The sequence below is a fragment of the Drosophila suzukii genome, chromosome 2L (genome assembly GCF_043229965.1).
Source record: "Drosophila suzukii chromosome 2L, CBGP_Dsuzu_IsoJpt1.0, whole genome shotgun sequence".
Taxonomy (NCBI): Eukaryota; Metazoa; Arthropoda; class Insecta; order Diptera; family Drosophilidae; genus Drosophila; species Drosophila suzukii.
Window position 1 is genome coordinate 2,394,984 of NC_092080.1, and position 20,937 is coordinate 2,415,920.

At 37.9% G+C, this 20,937-nt stretch overlaps 1 protein-coding gene across 1 annotated transcript in view; it reads right to left on the bottom strand.

Annotated features, from left to right (window-relative positions):
* The window catches only part of side-II (sidestep II), a 72,468-nt gene extending 52,634 nt beyond the window's left edge, over positions 1-19,834 (bottom strand). The window contains exons 1-2 of the mRNA XM_017089163.4: positions 19,213-19,834; positions 9,849-10,280 (exon numbers count right to left, since the gene is read on the bottom strand). Of these exons, the coding sequence (XP_016944652.2) occupies positions 9,849-10,050 (202 nt within the window). The 5' untranslated portion in view covers positions 10,051-10,280; positions 19,213-19,834. The remainder of the gene's footprint in view (positions 1-9,848; positions 10,281-19,212) is intronic.
* Between the last annotated feature and the right edge of the window lie 1,103 nt (positions 19,835-20,937).

The window sequence follows — 20,937 nt, forward strand, 5'->3', positions numbered from 1 at the left end:
CTAGCGACAAAGGACATTTATGCCAACACCTTCTAATCAAGCAAAGAGCTTAAAATAAAGTAAAGCCAAAAAGAATGAAATGAAAGATATTATGAAATTTCAAACACACCCTCAGACACATTACACCCACACACTCAAAATACGAAAATAGCAAAAGGCACAAAGGATTTGTGTGTGTGGGAGGGGGTGTGTGTGAACATGTGTGCCAGCTCGGCAAAATGGCAGCCCTTTTTGGCCAAAGCCAAGCACCAAGACAGAGACAACGATGGTATAAATATATACAAGGCACACATAACTGTCAACCTATCCTTATCCTATCCCACACATATAGGACACCCCCAGCAGATCCCATCCTTTCGGTGCGTGTTTGTTAATGAAATGTTTGCCTTTCGCATTTAGTTACGCTACGTTAGACACTTTTGCTTATTAGTGCAAAGCGCAATTTAAACGCTGGCCAAGAAGACAAGAAGATAAATGCGGCCGTTGGCTAAAAACGAATCGGGATGCCCTAAAAATATCTTTGATCACTTAAGTTGGTATACCATATAGGGGCTCCTATAAATGATATAATTTATATTATTATATGCACCTGCATACTCATAGTATGATTAATTTATTAACTAATTTTAAATACTACAAACAAATGTAATTGTTGGGAAGTACTAAGAACTACTGAACACTCTTAACTACATCTACAATACATTTGCCTCATAAATAATCAATTTTCTTTTTTTTATAAACCTTTTTATCAAACCATTCCTTGATTAATGTAAAATAATATTATCAACAGAAATGGTTCGAAAGTAATTAGTCTTTTTAAAATGTCTGTTATAATATATTGTTTTATAGAAACAAACCACATTTAAAAATAAACAACATGTATATTTTGTTCTACCGATATTCCGGATTAAAAATCTCAGGGTCCTATTTTTATAGAAGAGTATACTTATACATAGCCAACGTTTAGGCGCCGACAGGCGACATCAGCAGCGAAAGAAAGGGACGGAGCAATGTCCTTGTATTATGTTACGACAAAAGCCAAAGGCTCTTGTTCATTTCTCCGCTCCTTCTTCTCCAACTTTCACGACATTTCTCCTTGTTATTCCGACAAAGGTTCAAGGTTATAGACATGTGAGGCCTTGAGTTCGTATTTTTTGTTTGTAGATTTGGCGCAGTGCGATAATTTCGCAGTATTGCTAAAGAGTTGTGTGTGCTTGTGCACGTTTTTTGGGCAATTAAAAATTAAATTGCGCATACATCACGTACAAAAAGGGAAAATCACAAGGAATAAGACGACGAGCCTGGCAATGACTTTTAAAGTTTAATTGGATTTTGATGGTAGCTTTGGGTATTCCGAACAATAAAACTGAGCAAGGCATTCAAAGTAATATTTTATAAATTGAGTGAACACAAAAGGCATATAAGAAAATAGTTTATATTCAAACAGGCAGAAAACTAAACCATAATTCCATAACTATTAGAACGAATTTTATTAAGGGAAAAAATCAAAGAATTTATTTGAGATGTAAAGTCTCAGAATAAAAAGGATTATGAAAAGAGCAAGCCACAACAAATATTTTAAACCAACTTCAGCTCAATTTGTTCGACTATAGGAATTTCTATGAATACCAAAGAGTGTGTTTAATAACCTCCTAATAACTAAGCACCCACTCCTCAATATGAATTTAATCCGAGGTCTACCCCTTCGATTTTCAGCTCTATAAGACCTCAGGCCACCTTGGCAATTTCAAGTTTCTTGGAGGTGGCACTAAAAACGTCTAAACGTCGTTGGTTGCACGGCTAAGCCGCAGCAGGTCGGAAACACCTGGACTGGCCCATAACCACAACAACCTCATAGAGCCAGCCATCCAGCCAGCCCACTCTGTAGTTTATTTAAATTAAACCTTTTTTCACACAGGCATCCGCCCGGCTAGCTTTCCTACGGTGTATTCTGTTCGCTTTTTTTTCAATTAACTTTCTAGGCCAGCCGCAAAACAGCAACGAAATACAAGCAACTAGACAAGCAGCTGTTGATGATAATGATGATGACGACGATGTCGGCGACGACCGAGAAGAAGTCCAACAAATTGCAAAATCCCCTCCAAGCCAGCCACATCACACCAAGCGTAACACCCCGGGCCACAGCAAACATCTTTGAGCCCTTTGGGCAGGTGGGTTCAACTTGACTATGCACTCGGTGCGTATACTTAACGTAAAACCCTAAACCACTAAAACCACCAAAGGAAAACACGAGGCAACATCGCAGCCAGCCAGCCAAGCAACCAACCAGTATCGTCATCATCATCAGCGGCAATAGCAGTTTGGTTTGCGTAGTTTACTGGCCAACGTAGCATTTTATTTAAACTGCAGTTAATTTTCACTAAAACATTTTAATTGTATTTTTGCAATCTGTCTCTTACAAGTTTTCCACAGGGTCATTCAGTGTGGAAGGAAAACCAAGTGGTAGCAAAAAGCTAAAGGGGCGACAGCAGTCAAGGCAGAAATAGACGAGCACACTGGCCAAAGGTTAAGGGTCTCAAGTCAAATGGAATAGACAAGTATATTTGTATTTTCTTTAAATTATTAACTATGTAATATGAAATCACTACGGTTTGTATTAATTTTTAAAGGTGTCTAATAGTATGCAGCAAAAAAAAGTTTTAATTTAGAGACAACCCAAAAAGCTTTTGGTTAAAGAACATAGTGTAGCATACTTTTAGGCACCTGAGGAAAATTGCTTAGTCTTTTGGATTCAAAGGATTTCGTAGCATACTTTTACACACCCTAATAAATTATTTTTTACAAAGGGAATATATATTGTTATATATAAGTTCCTTGACCTTTTTTTCTTTACTTGAGTCAAGTTTTCACCCACCTTAGTCCACTGTAAGTGCTTTTTTCGGTTAAGACCAACACCCTGAGGTCTGAGGCCGCAATGGCCAAAGCCACTACCATTTTTAATGCAATAAAAGTCAACTTAAAATATGCAAATTACGGTAGTTTCGAAAAATTTGTGCAGGCTTCGTTGGAACCGCGTTTGGGGTAAGGGACCAACGAAATGGGAGGGTCTGAATCGCAGACCGAGGCTTATACTAAACTCCTTGCTAGTCCACTTCTGTGGCAGTCTGTTGTCATTAACATTTCTCTGGGCCATGGACTTTTAATTGTGTCTACGACTGTGTCTGTGTCTGCCACTGGGTTTTTTGGCCGGGCTGGATCCGTGACCTCAGGCCGTGTCACTCGGGGTGTCCTTTAGCAGTTGGCCCAAGACATTAATGTATATTAGTGTCGCAATAAATTAAAAGCATTTTGCTGTTTCATATTTACCAGCGCCCCAGCCACACTTAAATCTAATTGCAACGAAGCAGAGCGCTGGAGAAAATGGCATTTAAATGGCCACAACAAGGAGCCTAATCAAATGCTGAAGCTCGTTTGTGCCAAATCTTTTAATGAGCCAGATGTATATGGCGTGTAGCTTATGGCAGGGAAATATTGTTCTTTTGAAAATTACGCCTATCAATAAAAAAAGGGGTGGCCAATCAGCCGAGGGTCGCCAACTTTTGACTCTTGGCTAAGCTGCTTAGCCGGGCGAAGGTGTCAAGTTTAGGAATCAATTACTTCAGAGTATGCAAATGTACCCACCTCTTTTTTGCCCTCTTTCTTGGCCTTCTAAACAAACTTTTAACGGCGTGGCTTAGACAGCTAAGCAACTGAACTGGAACGGTTTGTATACCTTTGACGGTTAAATCGATATCGCAGATAGCCCAAATTGATAATGGTTCAAATTATTTTCCGTGGAAAGGAAAATAAGTAAAAATACCACAAATCAGAAGGTTTCCCAAATCACCTCTAAATGACATTTTAATTTCTAAAAGTGTGCAGTGAGTTGAAGATATTAACCTATCTGAACAAATTCATTGTACTTAAGAGCCTAAAATATTTTATTGCATACTTTTAGACACCTAAAATGGCATTTAAAAGTGATTTAAAAACGCTAGTTCTTTATATGGCACTCCCATGTACTTAATTCTCGTATGCTCTCTTTGATCTTATAATACGATGTTGAATATTTAGTCTCGTCTTTTTGATATTAAAATATGCGGTTGCATACTTTTAGACATTTAAAATTACATTTGTGAGGGGTTTAAAGCCCCACAGACTTGTGTGGAACCCCCGATTTATTGAGTTCTATTGAACTAGTATCGTATGCTCCCTTTGATCTTATAATTCGATGTTAAATATTTAGCTGAACGAACATTGCTCGAGTAAGAGCTTTGCCGGGACTTCCTGAATAAAACTCGAATGCCCCATTACAAACACATGCCGCAAATGAATGTTTGTGGGGCACATTCAAAGCATATTTTTGAGGCTCCGGCGCGTGTTTTGCCCGAGTTCACAACTTAAATTACGCGGCGAGCACACGCACACGCAGGCTCCCCAAAAGTTTCCACCCATTCCGCGGGATTTTCATAGCCTTTGATTGATGAAGAGGCAATTCGCTGGTGGAAACTCGTCGGCCACGCCAGTGTTAAACACTAATGGCAGCTTAAATTAGATTACTGAAGACTCGTTTTGGAGTGCCAGGCATGACCAACGCATTTGCAACCACCTCCCTATCCCTCATTTCAAACTGCCACTTGTATTTTATGGCGCACATTTTTTTTGCTGCCATTTATTTAAACTATTCTTGCTCAATTCCGGTAATTCGACAAAAGTGAACCCTGCCTGAAAATTCAGCTGGTATCAAAAATCAGCTCATAAAAATCGCACAAAAAGACATAAATAAGATTTATTGTTATAGTTTTCCACCCACCTCGCTCACGGGTTTCAATTGCCATTACGTATACGCAGCGTGTGCGTCCGAATGTCCAGAAACGAGTTGCCCCAGCTGTCTGGGCTCTTATATGGGTGTTAAATTTCACGTAAAAATTGCACTAAAAATTAAATATAAATATTTGCTTAGGGCCATTAAAATACCCTTAAAGCAAGTTGTATAAGTTTTTAATACAAGTTGAAAGCAACTTTCGCGCGGAACTCTCATAGTTCAGCGAGTTACTAACTTACTGTCAATCTTTGGAAACGTTTTAACAAGTTGGTTAAAAAGTTACTCGACAAGTTACTCTACTTAAGCCACTTAATAAAAATAATTCATGAACCTGAAATATAAAACTGAAGCGCATCAGTTCTTCGTGGTAAATAAAATTAATGCTTTTTGATTTTGTTTTGATTTCGTGCCAAAGTCAAAACACGAACCCAAATCCTTTATTATGCAGATAGCTGGCCGAGGTTTGGGTGCCCTACGGAATTTCATGGTTACAAATAGTTAATGTAGAGTTAATTATTACATAATCACTGACCAACACGAAACGAGGCGGAGTCCCCCGATCTGAGCAGTGAAAAGAGCGGTAGCCTATGGTCAAGTCAAGTACATTGACTCGGTGTATAAATTTATTTGTGTTTCTCACATTTATATTGTTTTATTCCTTCCTATCCCCCTATATCATCGTATGTTTGCTGCCCATAAATATTAATTATAAAACACGATATCCATTATATAGTTCTCCAGGCACGAAATCATCATCATCATCAGCAGTAGCAACAAACTGAAGGGGTTGCTCGTATGGGCCGGCAACATTTTCCTTTCCAGGTACTCAATTTGAGTATAAAACTTTTATATAACCTGGAGCCGAGGTAAATTACCTAGTGGTGAACCCTTAAATAGGCTAAGCTCGGAATTGTATGGGTTACAATGTAGGTCCTATTTTTAAATTGCCTTTTGCGGCAGAGAATTCAAAGTATATTTATTTATTCATCAATGAAATCAAGTCCTAAACGTAAATGTTTCCCGGCGCAGGTAAACATTGATTGAATTTCTTGGTAAAGAATAATGGACTTAGGCGTCTAATAAATTACTGTTGAAGTCGTTAAACGACGGATATTTTTATTTCGACAAAAAAAACATGTGGACTTACTTGTAAGAATTTAAAACAGGGTTGATTCAATTAATTTCCTTATACCTAATAATTATTTAATAATTTATTACTTTAATCTTAAAGGTTTTCATATTAAAGACTCTTTATTTTTTCAGTAGTTCATTAAATTGTGTCCCACTGAAACACATACTTCTTGCCAACACTTTTCCAAGCAATAATATTATTTTCCATTTTGGCTTGTTGCTCTACCACAGCCTTCATCTTTCTTGGCCAACAGCTTTTCTCCCTTTCTCCATTTTCTATGTATTGTGTAATAATAACATAAAATAATTTATGGCAAATGAAAGTCACAAAAATGCGAAGCCAGGCGGCAAGGCAACGGAACCAAAAGTTGGTTTCATGGGCCATTCACCAGCCACTTTTCCCTGCCCCTCTGACTATCGTAAACCCTTTTCCAAGGCGACTCTTTAGAAATTGGTGTAGTATATTTCTAGGCGAACTAAGACACAAATACAACCAAAAAGACGCCTGGCCAGGACATGTAAACTTTCATTTTCTCCGCGATTTTTGGACAAAATTGTGCCCTAAAACTGTCGAGAGAAGGTGAAAGGGGGATGCACGGTGTATGCTTTTCTTGTATCAAGGCTTTTGTGATCTTCCGTCTAGCCTCCCTGCCACGCCCCTTAGTTCCACGCCTTTGTCGGCGAAAATCCTTTTTTTGGGAATTTTAGTCAAGGCTTTGTTTTAAAAGCTTTTGTAGCGCATGCTTTGAATTTTTTTTGTCCCTGCTGCTGCTGCATTTTGATGTTTGGCTAAAATTGCGCGACAAAATTCACAAAGGAGCCAAAAATGCAGCAAATGCCCACCCCTCATGAAAGTCACCCCATTAGTAGCCACAAAGCCAGGAAAATATTCGCAGATAAGCGTTCTAAAATTTCTCTTTGTCTTGGTATCTTTTGGGAATCTTTAGAATTTACCGGACACAAAGGTAAATAAATCCCTGCTGAAATATGTACACCGCCCTCATATTGAGAGTGACAAAAGTAGAAAGTTCACCCCTCCTCATTCTTAATTAATTAAAGCCGCAGATTCGTGGGCGTGCTTCAATCCCATCTGTGCTTCTGCTCACCTGTCAACCTGCTGTCAATTCATCCCTTCGAGTAATTACAAATTCTACGACAAGTTTTCCCCTCCCCAGAAGCCGTAAAATTTCTGCTCAACGGGTTTGTCACTCACTCAAACTCAAACAATTTAATTGCAAAAAGTATTTGTACCATAAAGCCCAATTTGAGTTTGGTGAGGCGAAATGCCTGAAAGTGTTTCGGTTTTGCTTAGCTTTTAGTTTTAACGTAGTATTAGATTTCGAAAAAATAATTGGAATATTTAGAAAAATATATAAGCCAATTCTAGCTCCTGTATATTCATCCTTGTAAATAGCAGACGAATGGGGTGTTCAAGAGTGTTCTTAAATTCTTAAATCACTTAAAAAGGTTCAAATCAAAGGTACAAATTGCTATAGATACCATAAGTTTTGAAATCATTTATAAAACTGTCTAAAAACTTTAAGCCGAAATGGAAACTTCAAGGACGTAAACAAACTAATAGAGATAAAATTTATAAAGAAGGGCTATATTTATATATATATAATGTAAAGTGTAAATAAACAATATTTTTGAAATCACTTATAAAGGGGCCAAAAAGTATGCAACAATAAATTTTAAGGTCAGAAGTCCAGTAGTTGTGGCAAGATTGTTGCAACCTCCGTCATAACATTTTTAAGCCCACAATAATACCTCCCAAGTGCATTTGAAAAATACAAACTGCTACAACTTGAAGTCAACTATAAAACACAAACTCAATTTGCAGCCACACAAAGCAATTTTGGCGGTTGACTTGCTGTGACTCTGAAGGGTTAATCCTTCAACCTGCTCGGGGACACGTTTTCCGGGCGTAACAAAAAGCGTCAATCGCCAGTTCCTTCGCGTGTTTGTTTTTGCCAAGAGTGCTCCTTTTTTTCATATTTTCTGTTGGCCAAAACGTGTTGCTAGCCACAAAAGTTTTCCAACCGAAAAAGCGGCAAAGGTGCGATGCGATGCGATGAGTGGCCCCGTCGACCACATTCTTTCCGGGATCCCGGTCCCTGGAGCATTTGGTAACTGCTGCACTCAACACGTTGACAAGTTTTTGGGAAATCGTTGGCGGGAAGTTAAGGAGATGGACATTCGTCAGTTAGTCACTATGTCAGTCGGGTTTGCCAGTTCGTTGCATACTTTTGGCCGCCTGTTTAGCCGGAATGCATTAGCTGGATGGGGGAAAAGGGAGGAAAAACCAGAGGGATTTTCCCAGCCAGCTTCTTAAAGATTTATTATGGCTGCTGTTGTTGTTGGCCACTTTCGGGTAGGTTCCGTGTGATAAAATGCTTGACACTTTTCTAAACGGCCAAAACTTTTTGACTGCCAAGAGATTGTCTCGCTGCTCGTCCCCTGCCTTTGGTCCTGTACTTTTTAATGCTCCATAATGCTTGTTTTACCCCCCATCGCAAACCAAACTCTGGCATATCTTATCCCTTTCCCGGGTCCACAGCCTTTGCAGTTTGTTGACACTGTCTGGCTTAGAGAGCGCATAAAGTGGAAATGATTTACGCAGTTCACCTTGTTTTTGTCCTGGGTGCGTGTGTGTTCCTGCTCCTACATCCTGTGGGCATAATAAATAGCCCCGGCTTTTGGTCTGGCAGTTTTGTCAAATAGCTCTTCGCAACTCAAAACACCTGAAAGCTGTTTTCTCCTTTTTTGCTCAGCTGGCCTAAGACTTAGCCGGAGAATCTCCATGAAGAGAGCTTAACTGGGAATTCTCGGCAGCGGAGAACTGAGCGCCTGTGACAAGTGCAAAAATCTTGGGAATAAACTTTTCAATCAACTGCACAAGTTATAAAGGCTTTGATTTGTGGCTGATTTTGTTTCCAAGCTTTGCTTCTTATTTCTTAAAGTTGCCAGTGTTTTGTAAGAACTATCACAAGTATAATTTCGTTTATTAGTAATTCAATTGTCATCTGTCTCGGAAAGATTTAATATGAACATAAGTCTTTCGGAAAGTCAACTTACTTTTCTCAATGTAATGATGACAAATTATTATAAGGTCGGTTTAATCTTAAATTCGGCCTGACAAAACTTTGTCGACCGACAAATTAAACCAGAACACATCCTCTAGTTAAGATATTTCTGTCAGTTAAGACTAAAGTAATACTGAGATACTTAATGTTCCTGAAAAAGCCATTTAACTTAACGACAAAAGTTAACATGACATTGAGAAATTGGCCCTGAGTATGACCCCTAAAAAATCTGCAATTCACATTGTCTAAAAATGTTCTTTAAAATCATAAATTCTTTCTTCCCTTTCCATTCCTCTATGATTTAATGGTATAACAAAAGTATGAATCAAATATGTCCAAACTTGCAGCATCGCTTTACATTAGCCGAGATCGCATTGCTTTTAGGGTACGTGTTTCTGACTGCCACCTAGCTTACTGCCCCACTCTGTTCAAAATTCTATAAGCATTTGCTTGGGTGCTAATGGACAGTTTAGAGAGGCAGCCAAACGAGAAGCTACTCGTACTATGGAACTGCAGAACTTACAACGGAGCGGAATGAAATCATAAATGCCAGGACACGTGCCAGGACAACGTGACTCCAGTTGCAACGAGGTGTTAAAGTTTTTCCCACCCAAAATGCAAGCATTTTTTTCTTCCCAGACTTTTTGGCAACTCCCGACGAGGTGGAAGTCGCGAGTGGTGCCGCATTCCGAATGCAAGTTAGTTAAATATTTAAATTTATTTATTGGACTCTCTGGCTTGGACCCCGAGTGCAGCCACAGCCATTTAAAATAATCAAAAAAAAATGGGGATAGAGGTGGACTTACCGTGCGAATCCTTCGAGGATGTGCCCCCGCTCCCGGATCCTCCGCCAGGACCCATGCTGATCGATCCACCGGACATTCCTACGCCGGAAGTGGAATGCAGGCGCGCTAATGTGAGCGGCATTAGCAGTGCCATCGCCAGGAGCAGGGCCATAAAAATTTTCCACATTGTTAACGTGGCCATTTGACTTTTATTGCACTTCATTTTCCCCCCTTCTCCTGTCTCTCTATATATATTTTCCTTATAATTTTCCTTTCTCCTTCACCCTTCGCCGGTTGTTGATTTTAATTTGATGTGACTTAAGTTGGATTTGGTTTGCAGATTTGGCGCTGCAGTTTTTCTTTCTTCTCGCCGACTTCTCCGGTTTCTCGTCCTCCTAATGGAAGCACATTTTCGATTTTCTCAACGGTCTCCGCTTTTCCCCGTGGCAGCAGCTGCAATTGAGAGAAAAAGAAAGGAAAGCAGTGGGTGAATCCATTGGTTCCATTGGCTTGAGTATTGAAAAGTTTTTAGTTTGGAGGCTAGTTAAAAAGTTGGACAAGTTTCTTTTGCTCTTTTATTCCACTCCGATTTTAGGTATATACCTATATATTTGATTTTTTTTTTGTTAAAGTCAAGTTGAAGCCGCAATTATCGAGTTGTAAGACGACGCGCCCCGTTAAGACCTCACACAGATGTTCATGTTCACAGGGAAAGGGAAATGGTAGGGGTATTGGGAAACTCAATTTCGGGCAGGAAAGTTTCTCAAAGAGAGATGAGCAAGTTCGTCACCTTGCCGGAAAGTTTGGCCCTTTTGCGGGGTGAATCAAAAGGTGGTTTGACAACATTAGTCATGGAATTTAAGGAGAGTAATTATTGAAGCGAGAGGTTAGAATGGAATAATAAAATATTTCGGAAGCGAAACTTTTAATTTTGTTGGTGGAAACCGGTGGTTTGCATAATAAGACGAACTTGGTTATTCTTTGGGATTACACAATATAACACTAGCAATATGGTTTATGCAAGGTAATTACCATATTAATTATGTGCCTAACTGTAGGGTAGGATATGATAAAACAATGAGTTCGCTTCTCTGTAGGTTTTAATTTAACCAAGTTAAACTAATATGATACATGTCTCAAGCATTGTTTATAGTTAACTGCATTTAAAGAAAAATAAACCTGCTTACTAATATATACTTGTGAATGTTGCAAAAGTATCTTTATAATATTAAAATCGTTGTGTTGAAATATGAAAAATGTAATAAACCAGTTTACTGAAGTTAAAGATAAGGCATTGAGCAAACAAAAAGTTACCATTTCCGTTCATCAACCCTACCCATGCAGAACCCCTATATCTCCCCTCTAACCATCCTTAGATTGCCAGCGAACGATAAAATTCGCCATAAGCAATATTCAACAAAGGACGAGAAATATGGTATTTTACCTTAAAAAACAGAATAACTGACATAAAATAAAAGGTAAAAAATTGGCACACGAGTGGAGAACAAAAAGGACATTTCGTGTATCTCTCTTTCGGGAAAAATGTCCCCAGCAAATAATAATGATTTGCAAATAAATAAAGAAGAAATGGGTATGAAAACTTAGAGGTGAGGTGAGAGAACAAAATGCTGACAAAGGAGGAAAAGGTACCGCCAATAAACAGACACAAAAGCTGGCCAGGAAAGATACAAAAGTGGATGAAGATGGAGAAGATGTTAACCCTGGGATGGCATAGACAAACAAAAGGCAAATCAATAGGCTACAAGGCGCAGGCAAAGTATCAACCCAAAGTTGGGTCGAAATTTTTCAGGCTTTCTGAGCTAAGGATTCCCACACTAGGTTTCCGGGTCGTCCAGGACCTCACTTCCTCTTCCATCTGCCATTGTCATTTTGTCAACGTGTCCGTCGAGTGTCGTCAACTTGGAAAGAGTGGGGAGAATGGAAACCTGCCCTTAATAATGATAAGAATGTAAGACAGCGCAATAAGCGACCAAAAATGTGGCCAAGAGATAAGCAACAAGGGGACACGAAACTGCCGGAAAGGTGCCAATGTGAGGCAATATAATAATAATAATAATAACAAAGGACCTTAAAAACGAAACCCCACCCCGTCGACAGGAAAATAATAATGATAAAACTAATGGTCCGGCTGGCAATTATAAAAAAACAAATTTTCTTACGTTTTTTCAGCATGCATCACAAAAAAATGGCTGGAAATATATAAACTGTGAGGGGGGCTCAACTTGAACTACACTTGAGCAATTTGCGCACAGTCGAGTGCGCACATTAACCCACACAAAGAACGCGCACATACACTCCAGAACAAGCAACAAAAACAACAATGGAGAAATGGCAAAATCAACATGGCGTACAGTGAGCGGAAACGGAAACGTCGGCCGGCCGAGCTAGCGACCAGCAACCAGCAACAGAACCATCCAACCAATAGACAAACATCGAGGGGCGGGTTGGGGGTGCAGGAAAAACTAGGGGAAACCGAAAACAAAACAAAAAACATTTGGAAAACTCTATGTACGAATAATGTATTCCCTAGGTGGCTAGCTATTTTGAAATGGCATGGATTAGGAGTTTCATATGCAATCTGCAAGATACCCAATTTCAGAGCTAACAAACATTTTTAATAAATTAGCTTAAGTAATTGTACAAATGATATAAAAAATGCTTTGATTATGGATACTCATTTTAAAACTTATTTATTAAGCTATAACTATGCAAATTGTATGCTACCTTTTTATATATGTTTGTATAATAATATTTAAATATGATCGAAAATTATGAAAGTTTTGGTTAAAATTATTGTTTAGGACTTAAACTTAAATTACTAAGAAATGATTACTTAAGGATAGATACAAAATATTATATGTTATATAATTTTTTCTTAATGAGGTAAATTTTTGATTTAAAGGCTGCTTCTCTAAGTTGTATAATATATTTATCTAAGAACTTTGGAATTATTTCTACAAGTCAAGATACAGGGCTAAACCCAGTTAGTCGTACGCCCAAAAGAGAATATTAAGCATACGTAACGTTGGCGCAAGAACGAAGGGATACATTTGATAGACACATTTTATTGCATGCAGTCGTCGTCAGTGGCCTGTCGTTGCTGCCATTCAGTGGCAGACTGACTGAGGCACCGAAGTGCCCGGGGCAAGGATCTCCTGCAGTGAGGCCAGGACTCATACACAATAGTTGTGGCACTTTTTCCCCTCCAAGCCCCACTTCCTCCGCTCCTGTCAATGGCTGCCCGGGCACTTCCTGACCCTCGATTGCCCGCTCACTTTGTGTCTGGCTCGAATGCCTGTTGTAGTTTATTATTCCCGCCAGCCTCATTCTTTTCTATTTGGTCTAAATAAATTTTTATCATGTGCAAAGGGCCGTGGAGAACAAACAATCTCAAACGGACTCTGGCTAGTCCGTCACTTCAATCTGCCATGCACTTGCTACCTCATTCCGACCGCCAGTCACTCATTCAGTTATTCATTCATTCATTCACTTCCTTCCACATCTCCATTACCATCCCAATCCCCATTTCCATCTCTATCCTCAGGGTTCAGACTGTTTCGCCTGTTTCTTATGGCCTTTGTGGTTATTGAAGCGATCATTTGGAACATGCACAGAATTTTTTGGCTTTTTTCTCATACACCCCTGCCCACTCCAAAAGTTATTAATGGCAAAATCGTTTAATATGCGAAAAATTTAAGAAATTGCCTTCATATTATGACATTAATGGAGGCGCGAACGATACGATTGGCGAAATATCTGATTTTTAGTGTCGTTGAGATTAATGCCTCCGGATGCAAGTACATTTATACGTACAACTAAATCTGTAACCAAACATATGTGTTAAGACAAGCCATGGTTGACACATGGCCAACACTTAAGCCACTGGCTTTATGCCTCAGCGGCCGTTGAAATTTATGTCCTTGCCCAGGAAATATCTTTTCATGTATTTCGCATTTCCCCACACAGTCGCACATTTATGTATAAATATTGATGGTTTATATGTACTTGTGGTCAGCCAAATGCCATCAAGTTGTTTTCGAGGCTCTGGCCTAGTTTGATTAACTTTGATGGTCGAGTTAGTGATAAATATTAACAACGTTTTTGTATATTATGTATTATGTACATTGGACTATAAGGAAATACTTAAATGATATATCTATTGCTTTTTCGAATGGAATATTTCTGTACACAAAATTTCATTGCTGTCGTACATGATATATATAAACGAAGTAAGCTGGAATAAACGATGTACTAAGATAAGTATAACTTTAAAAAATTACTTAAATACAAAAAATACAAAAAACATTTGAATTTTAGTCAAAACTTAAATATAAAATACAGTTTTGCAAAGTGGTAATATTATTTCATTGCAAGTTTCCTAATATTTTAAAAACAAAATAATATTCATTATAATTTCTTGCATTCACTACGAAGTCGTAACATTAATATTGACAGATGATTTACCACTGAATAAATATTTTGATATATTTTATTTTTCTTCTTGATGAGGTATAAAGCGAAGCAGAAAATCAAGAAAGGGATTCGACAAGGTCTTCCATATACAAATCAAACAGATGCCTTCTCAAGGAGGGACAGAAAGTCAGAATTAAGGCTGCGAAGTCTCCTTCTATGTTTTCCTTTCCCTTTGTCAAACATTATCCTCCCGATGGCTGTTTCAATAAACTTATGCAAATATTCAATTTGGGGAAGTTTTTTTTGACAAATGATAAGGCCAAACAAAAGGCAGCCAGACAAATAAAGTTTTCACACCCGAAAAAAGGCGAATGAATAAGGGATAAGGAAGGAGATATCCGGCGGTTTGCTTAGCAAAATTAAAATGGGAAACGCACACATGTACAGACATATATATATAGGGGATGTAGGGGACTAGAGAACCGGAAGCGGAAATGCAGAGTTCTACACAACTTTTTACCGGGGTTTTCCATCATCTGAGGCACACACCAATCAAGCTAAACAACTTATTCCTGGCCCACAGAGCACCAATACCCTCACTCCCTTTGTAAAAGTAAACCGAAGTAAATTTCAATTTAACCTTCATCGAGCAAAACTCATTTATATTTATAAATTCGCCGACAAGGCAGCAGAAAAAAAGAAATAAAATAAAAAACAGAGCAATGGAGACTGAGAACGAGACGGAATATGTAACGAGTATAAATAAATGCCAAGCGGAGGGTAAGGGAAAAAAACACAATAAATAAAAATGCGTGTGTCTGTGGTGGCATAATAAAATTGCACCAAAAGCAGCCACAATCCAGGAAGAAAATTCAGAGCGGCCCAGAAAAAAGATAGAGGGAAAGGTTAAGGACGAGGTAACGAATAATAAAAGTGAGGCAAGCCCACACGGAGAGGCGGCCAAAAGGGATAAAAATCCATCAAACTTGCAAATAAGCCACAAGACGAGAAAGATGAGTTTCAGACTCGTAGGAGTACACACATATAGCCCAAAATGGAGGTCGTGCTGATCCCTCTCAGGGAATTCCCCTGGCTAAAGGCGGACATTGGCATCGTAAAAGGCAAAAATATTGCGCAAAATAATGTTTCATTTCGGTAAAATAACATACTCATCATTGAATATACAATATAAATGCAATGAGCCAGTCGGAGAGGATATTCCACATCCACCTTTAATGGCAGTTCTGGGCCAAAACACAAAAACTGCCAGCCATTTCATTTAACTGCCTAAATTCCTCTGATTATTTTCACATATTTATGCAATTTATTCAGTATTCACATTTCAATAATTGTTTATTCATGTAGCCCTTGTGAGAATTAAATAATGCTAATCAAAAATTAATGGATTTCATAAAAAATAGACTATAAATACCAAAAGTCAAAAAGCTAATCTATCAATAATAATATTTCGGTAAATTAATGTGAAATGTTTTTCCCCAAATTTAAAAAACCTTTTAGGTATATTATTAGCTCCGCAAATCAATCAATTTAAACAATGCCAGACTGCCTAACCAATTGGCATTCTATTCCAACGACTTCAATTGCATTTTCCTTTCCAGGAACTTAACCAAACTCCCAAAGGACTTCGCTACCCACTCAAACATCTCCAACAAAAGGTGAAAATTGTTTTGGAATCATCGCAGCCACAGACTTTTACCCATCCCCCATAAAAAGAAACCCAGAAACCTCAGAGCAGACATCTGTTTGCGTCTTTTGGCGCGTTTTCGTGCCATGTCAGGTTTGTTTGCTGTTTCTTAATATACAATTTTTTACGCCATTTCATTCTGTTATTGTTCAGATCGATTACGGCTACAAGTGCCAGATACTTGAGCGTGAAATTCAGAGGAGAACGCACGTGTCTACCAGCCGCCTTTTATTCATGTTGCCGTTGCTGTTTTCGTTTGGATAGTCTGTCATTAGGAAGATTGATTTCAAAAGCGTGGAAAATTTTCCCTAAAGCTGCTTTTGTTATGTGGAAAGCAGCCACACGCAAAGGAGCCCCGTGCTTCCTGCTAAATGACGTTAAATTTGTGGCTTTGTTATATCATACGATTACCTTACATTTGGAAAAAAGCTAGTTTTACTATTTGGTTTAGTTCCTCGATTGTTTTCAACTGGATAATAAATTTAGATACTTTATATGTTGTACTTAAATTTATATAGACTTAATTTATTAATCCTATTAAAGATACTTATATTTTTATATATTGAATAGCTTAAAACATAATTTTTCTAATCGTATTAGAAGAACTTAAGGACCAGGCTAAAAAATATGTATGAGGTTATTTTAAGTAAATAAATTGTAAGCGAAATAATAGCAGATCCTCATTTGCAAATTTTTTAAAATTTATTACGGCTATAATACTGCAGAACAAAATCATCATAAGTAATATGTAAAGATTTACATTTCAATTTGCCTTACTGCATAAACTTGCAGAAGGCAAATAAAAACTTTCTTAATGCGCACATTAAAAAAATGATGAAATTGCATTAAACTTTAACTCAGTCGTAGCACTCAGGGAAACGGGAAACTGCGGGGGTTTTGAAGGACCAAAGGGTTGGGAACGGGAGGGTAAAAAGTACATTAAAATCACATTAACCCGTCAACGGTTAAGCTTGGGTATGCGTAACTTTTGTTTATACGTTTCGGCTTAATGCCTTTTTGAAGTAAGCACAACACACACTCGTGGAAAATATGTGCTCCTGATAAGCCATATATACAGAGGTATAACGTAGTACTGTCAACTAACCCCTAACTGCGTATCCCTTTGGGGAATGTATCTCTTCGGTTTTTCTGTTTTTATTGGACCCATTGCACGTAATTGACTTTTCGCCATAAATTTGTGCTCTCACAAATGCAGGCAACATTCACTCCAGGCACTTCCCATCGACCCCTCCTTTCTGGCAGCTCAATTAGCCATTAAGCTTTTGGAAATTGTCAAAAATGTTTTTGGGGAGGTGGTGGTGGCAGTGTCCAAAGAGCCAATCAAAAATTCAGCCTACGCATTTCTATCTCTCCATTTGTATCTCTACATTTGTATCTCCCTGTGGCAGCGGACAACCCGAACTCCGGTCAAAAATCCATATACCCCCTCCACTCTTATCTCCATTTTTGGGGTAGTCGTGCGTGTCCATTTGGCTGTTGACTCATTTGCATATTTTAATTGTCCAAAAATGAGAGGGAATTTCGTTAAATCACTACAGCAGGACTTAAATATTAACTTTGCCAGCAGTTTGTAATTTCTCACTCTTTCACTTCCATTTACTGAACTAATTTATTTATTTTCCCCGAAACTAAGCAGCAAATGTACTTGTCCTTGAAGGAGGTGGAAGCAAAAGGGCTCAAGTCTTCACTTTTCTCTAATGAAAGACGGCATGCAAATTTAATAAACAGGCGAAAGGCATGAAATTTTGGGCTTCTCCAGGTGGCAGGTTCACAAGTTGGGCCAAATTGTTTTTGCTCTTTTTGACAGTCTCCTATTATTTAGTAAAACATACTTGAACTTTATTTTCGGGTCATATTAAATCATTTTCAATATTTTTTAAGTTGAGAAAATTTTACATTTGCCTTTGTACGATAGTCATAAAATAAAGGTAAGTGGATTACGAATTATCCAACACTTTTAAAATATTAAATTGATAAGAAATAACCACAATTTAAAGTTAAATTAAAATACTTAAAAAATCATTTGTATATTAGATTTTATCAGAAAATGATTAGAACTCCCATTTGCTACTTATCTCTCACAAAGTCTTCTCCTTTAAAATTAATTTTTATAATATGTGCACCAAGCCTTGATTATAAATTAAAATTAAAATATTTAAAAAAATCATTTGTATATTTGATTTTATCAGAAAATGATCAGAACTCCCATTTGCTACTTATCTTTCACAAAGTCTTCTCTGGCTTGCAATATTTTCATTTTTCCCACTTTATTTTGCATTGCTAGACAAAGGAATGGAATGAAAAAAGATGAGCAGGGAGAGACTGGTAAAAAAAACAAGTAAATAAACTTTAGGCAAAGTTTTTGGCAACTTTCTGGCAGTCAGTTGGCGCATTTTAAGTTACGGCAATCGGCACGGCCCAGTGGCGTCGCGGAAAAATGGAGAAGGGGGGCGGAGATCACGGGGGAATACAAGTTGCGAGCGACGGGGGCCAAGTGAAGGGGCGGCAAAAATGAAAAACTGGCGCATCGAGACAAGAGCTTAAAACCGCGAATTCCCCAACTTCCACACTGAGAAAAGCCATGGAAATCAAAATAAGGTCAAAGGCAACCAAAATAGAAATATGAAAAATCCATACCAAAAGTGTAACAAATTGTAACTTACAATCTTATGTGAAATCTGTTAAACATATTATAATGTAATACATCAAGATTTTATATTATCAAAATGGTTTCCTTCACTATTTATAAGTCATACGTAATGATAGCTAAGTAAAAGCGGGTTGCTTAGATATTTTACTAATATTTTAATATGCATAAACTAAAATTTAAGAGTTATGATTTAAAAAGGAATTATATTTGGGAAAGATAAAAATAATCTTAATCTATAGAAACAGCTATCTTGTCTTCAAGAAACATTTCCCTGTTTTGATAAAATATATCTCATTCTAATAAATATAGCCAACAACCTATCATTTACAAATTCTTTTTAACAATCCTTGAGTCACTTTGCACTAAGCTGGTAAAAAGAATACAGCAAAATAGCAAACTTAATTAATAAATTCATGGAAAGTTACCGGAAACTTAATTCCTCCCAGGGTTTTTTCTCTATCTGCAGCAACTGCGAGGGCGGGTGGCAATTTCAACTTTAGCCGGGCTGGCAAACTTTCAGGCAAAAAGTCAGTCTTAAAGAGCAAAAAGTGAGCTTGTCGTCCTGGCCAACTTACCTGGCGAACAATTTAAATTTGTCCCACGCAGGATAATCCTTTATTGCATTTGTGTTACTATTTGTGCTGCTGCTGCTGTTGCCCGTTATTGTTGCTACTGTTGCTGGACTTTTGTCACGCACAAGAAGGCGGTTGTGGGTTAAGCCAACTTTGAACTGACCACGTGACCATCAAAACACAAACAAACTCACACACACTCACCGGGTTGCACGAACAACGACGAAGACACTGGGGCACTTGCAAATACTTAGTTGCTGGCTTTAATGTATGCCCCAAACGAGAGCAGGGCAATTAAATCGCCTAAAAGGAGCCAAAGTGGAGCGTTTTGTGTGTGCAACATGACTTTCGTTCGTATATATTTATTCCTCGAAATAGAAAACAAAGCACGCAAGGCTATTTATGCAGTTTTTGCACCACCCCGCATCGAAATCGGTACTGGAATATTCTAATTAGCTCTTATTGATTTCGATAATTGGTGGTCCTTTTTGGCGGTACGAGATTTGCATATATCTATGCGCGACACTACGAACCCGAACCCGATAACTTCGCTAATTCGATGGCTGCCGCGGCGAGCGTCAGCATCCCTGCAAACACGTTCGAAACAGTCCGACGGCTGAGCTTCAACTGAACTCGAATGGCCAACTCAGGGCCCCACAGGCCCCACAGTCCCCCCACCGGAGGTCGGCGGCCCGAAGCCCTATAACTCGGCTGCCGAGCCCACGACGACCCCGTTCCGAGCGACAGGATAAGAGCCGAGCGCCGCGAAGGATAACCCGAGCGGAAGCCCACGAGCATCCGCAAAAGAACAGCTGAATTAAGAGAAGGCGGATACCATTCTCAGCTCTCTGAGCTAACAAGTTAGTAAAAGCTAAAAAATAATTCCAAAATTTGATACGACTTTTGTCCAAAATGAGTAATGGTAAAAAATATAAGAAATCTAGATGGTTAAATATTAATTATTAATTAGTTGCAATATTATGTTATATTTAAAAAAAAAACATAATATCCTAAAATTGTGTAATCCATAACTTGAAAATTAATATTGATCTATTTTGGGAATACAAACAAAGTCGGATATTTATTATGTATTATGAATGTAGGTTAAATATAACCTTTTCCATTTGCAATTACCAGAACACCTTAACTCTTTTTAAATTTAAATTACATTGTATATATTAAAAAAACGATTTTTTTTTAATGTATTCTACAAATTTTTATTAGCTGATCAGTTTTCTTTTCTTAAATAATGCAAAATCTATGCATTGTTACAAAAGATTTCCATCTCTTAAGTTTATTTGTTTTTTTTTTATTAACCTTATCCATTTCATCTCCTTTATCATATGCTTTTAACTTGATCAGCAATCGTGAGAATTAAGATTTGGTTAAAAAATCAGAGTTTGCTGAATTTGAAGCACAAAAAGAGAAAAACCTATTTGGTCAGCAAAAAACGATTTCTCTTAAGTCTATAGGTTGTGAATTTTCTCTTACAACGAATGTCTTATACTTACCTCAGTTTTGGTATAAATGTGGTTAAGGTCTTGACTTAGTGGAGGTTTAAGCCCATGTAAAGACAATTTGTAAGCCTGGACTCAAGCCATGTTTTAAAATTCTCAGACATATTCATTTATTTTTTAGCTTTATAAAAGTGACAGAACAGAACAAAAATTAGGAGAAGAAAAAGGAGAAAAGGTCGCAAACAATTGTAAAAAGATCAACAAAAAATGC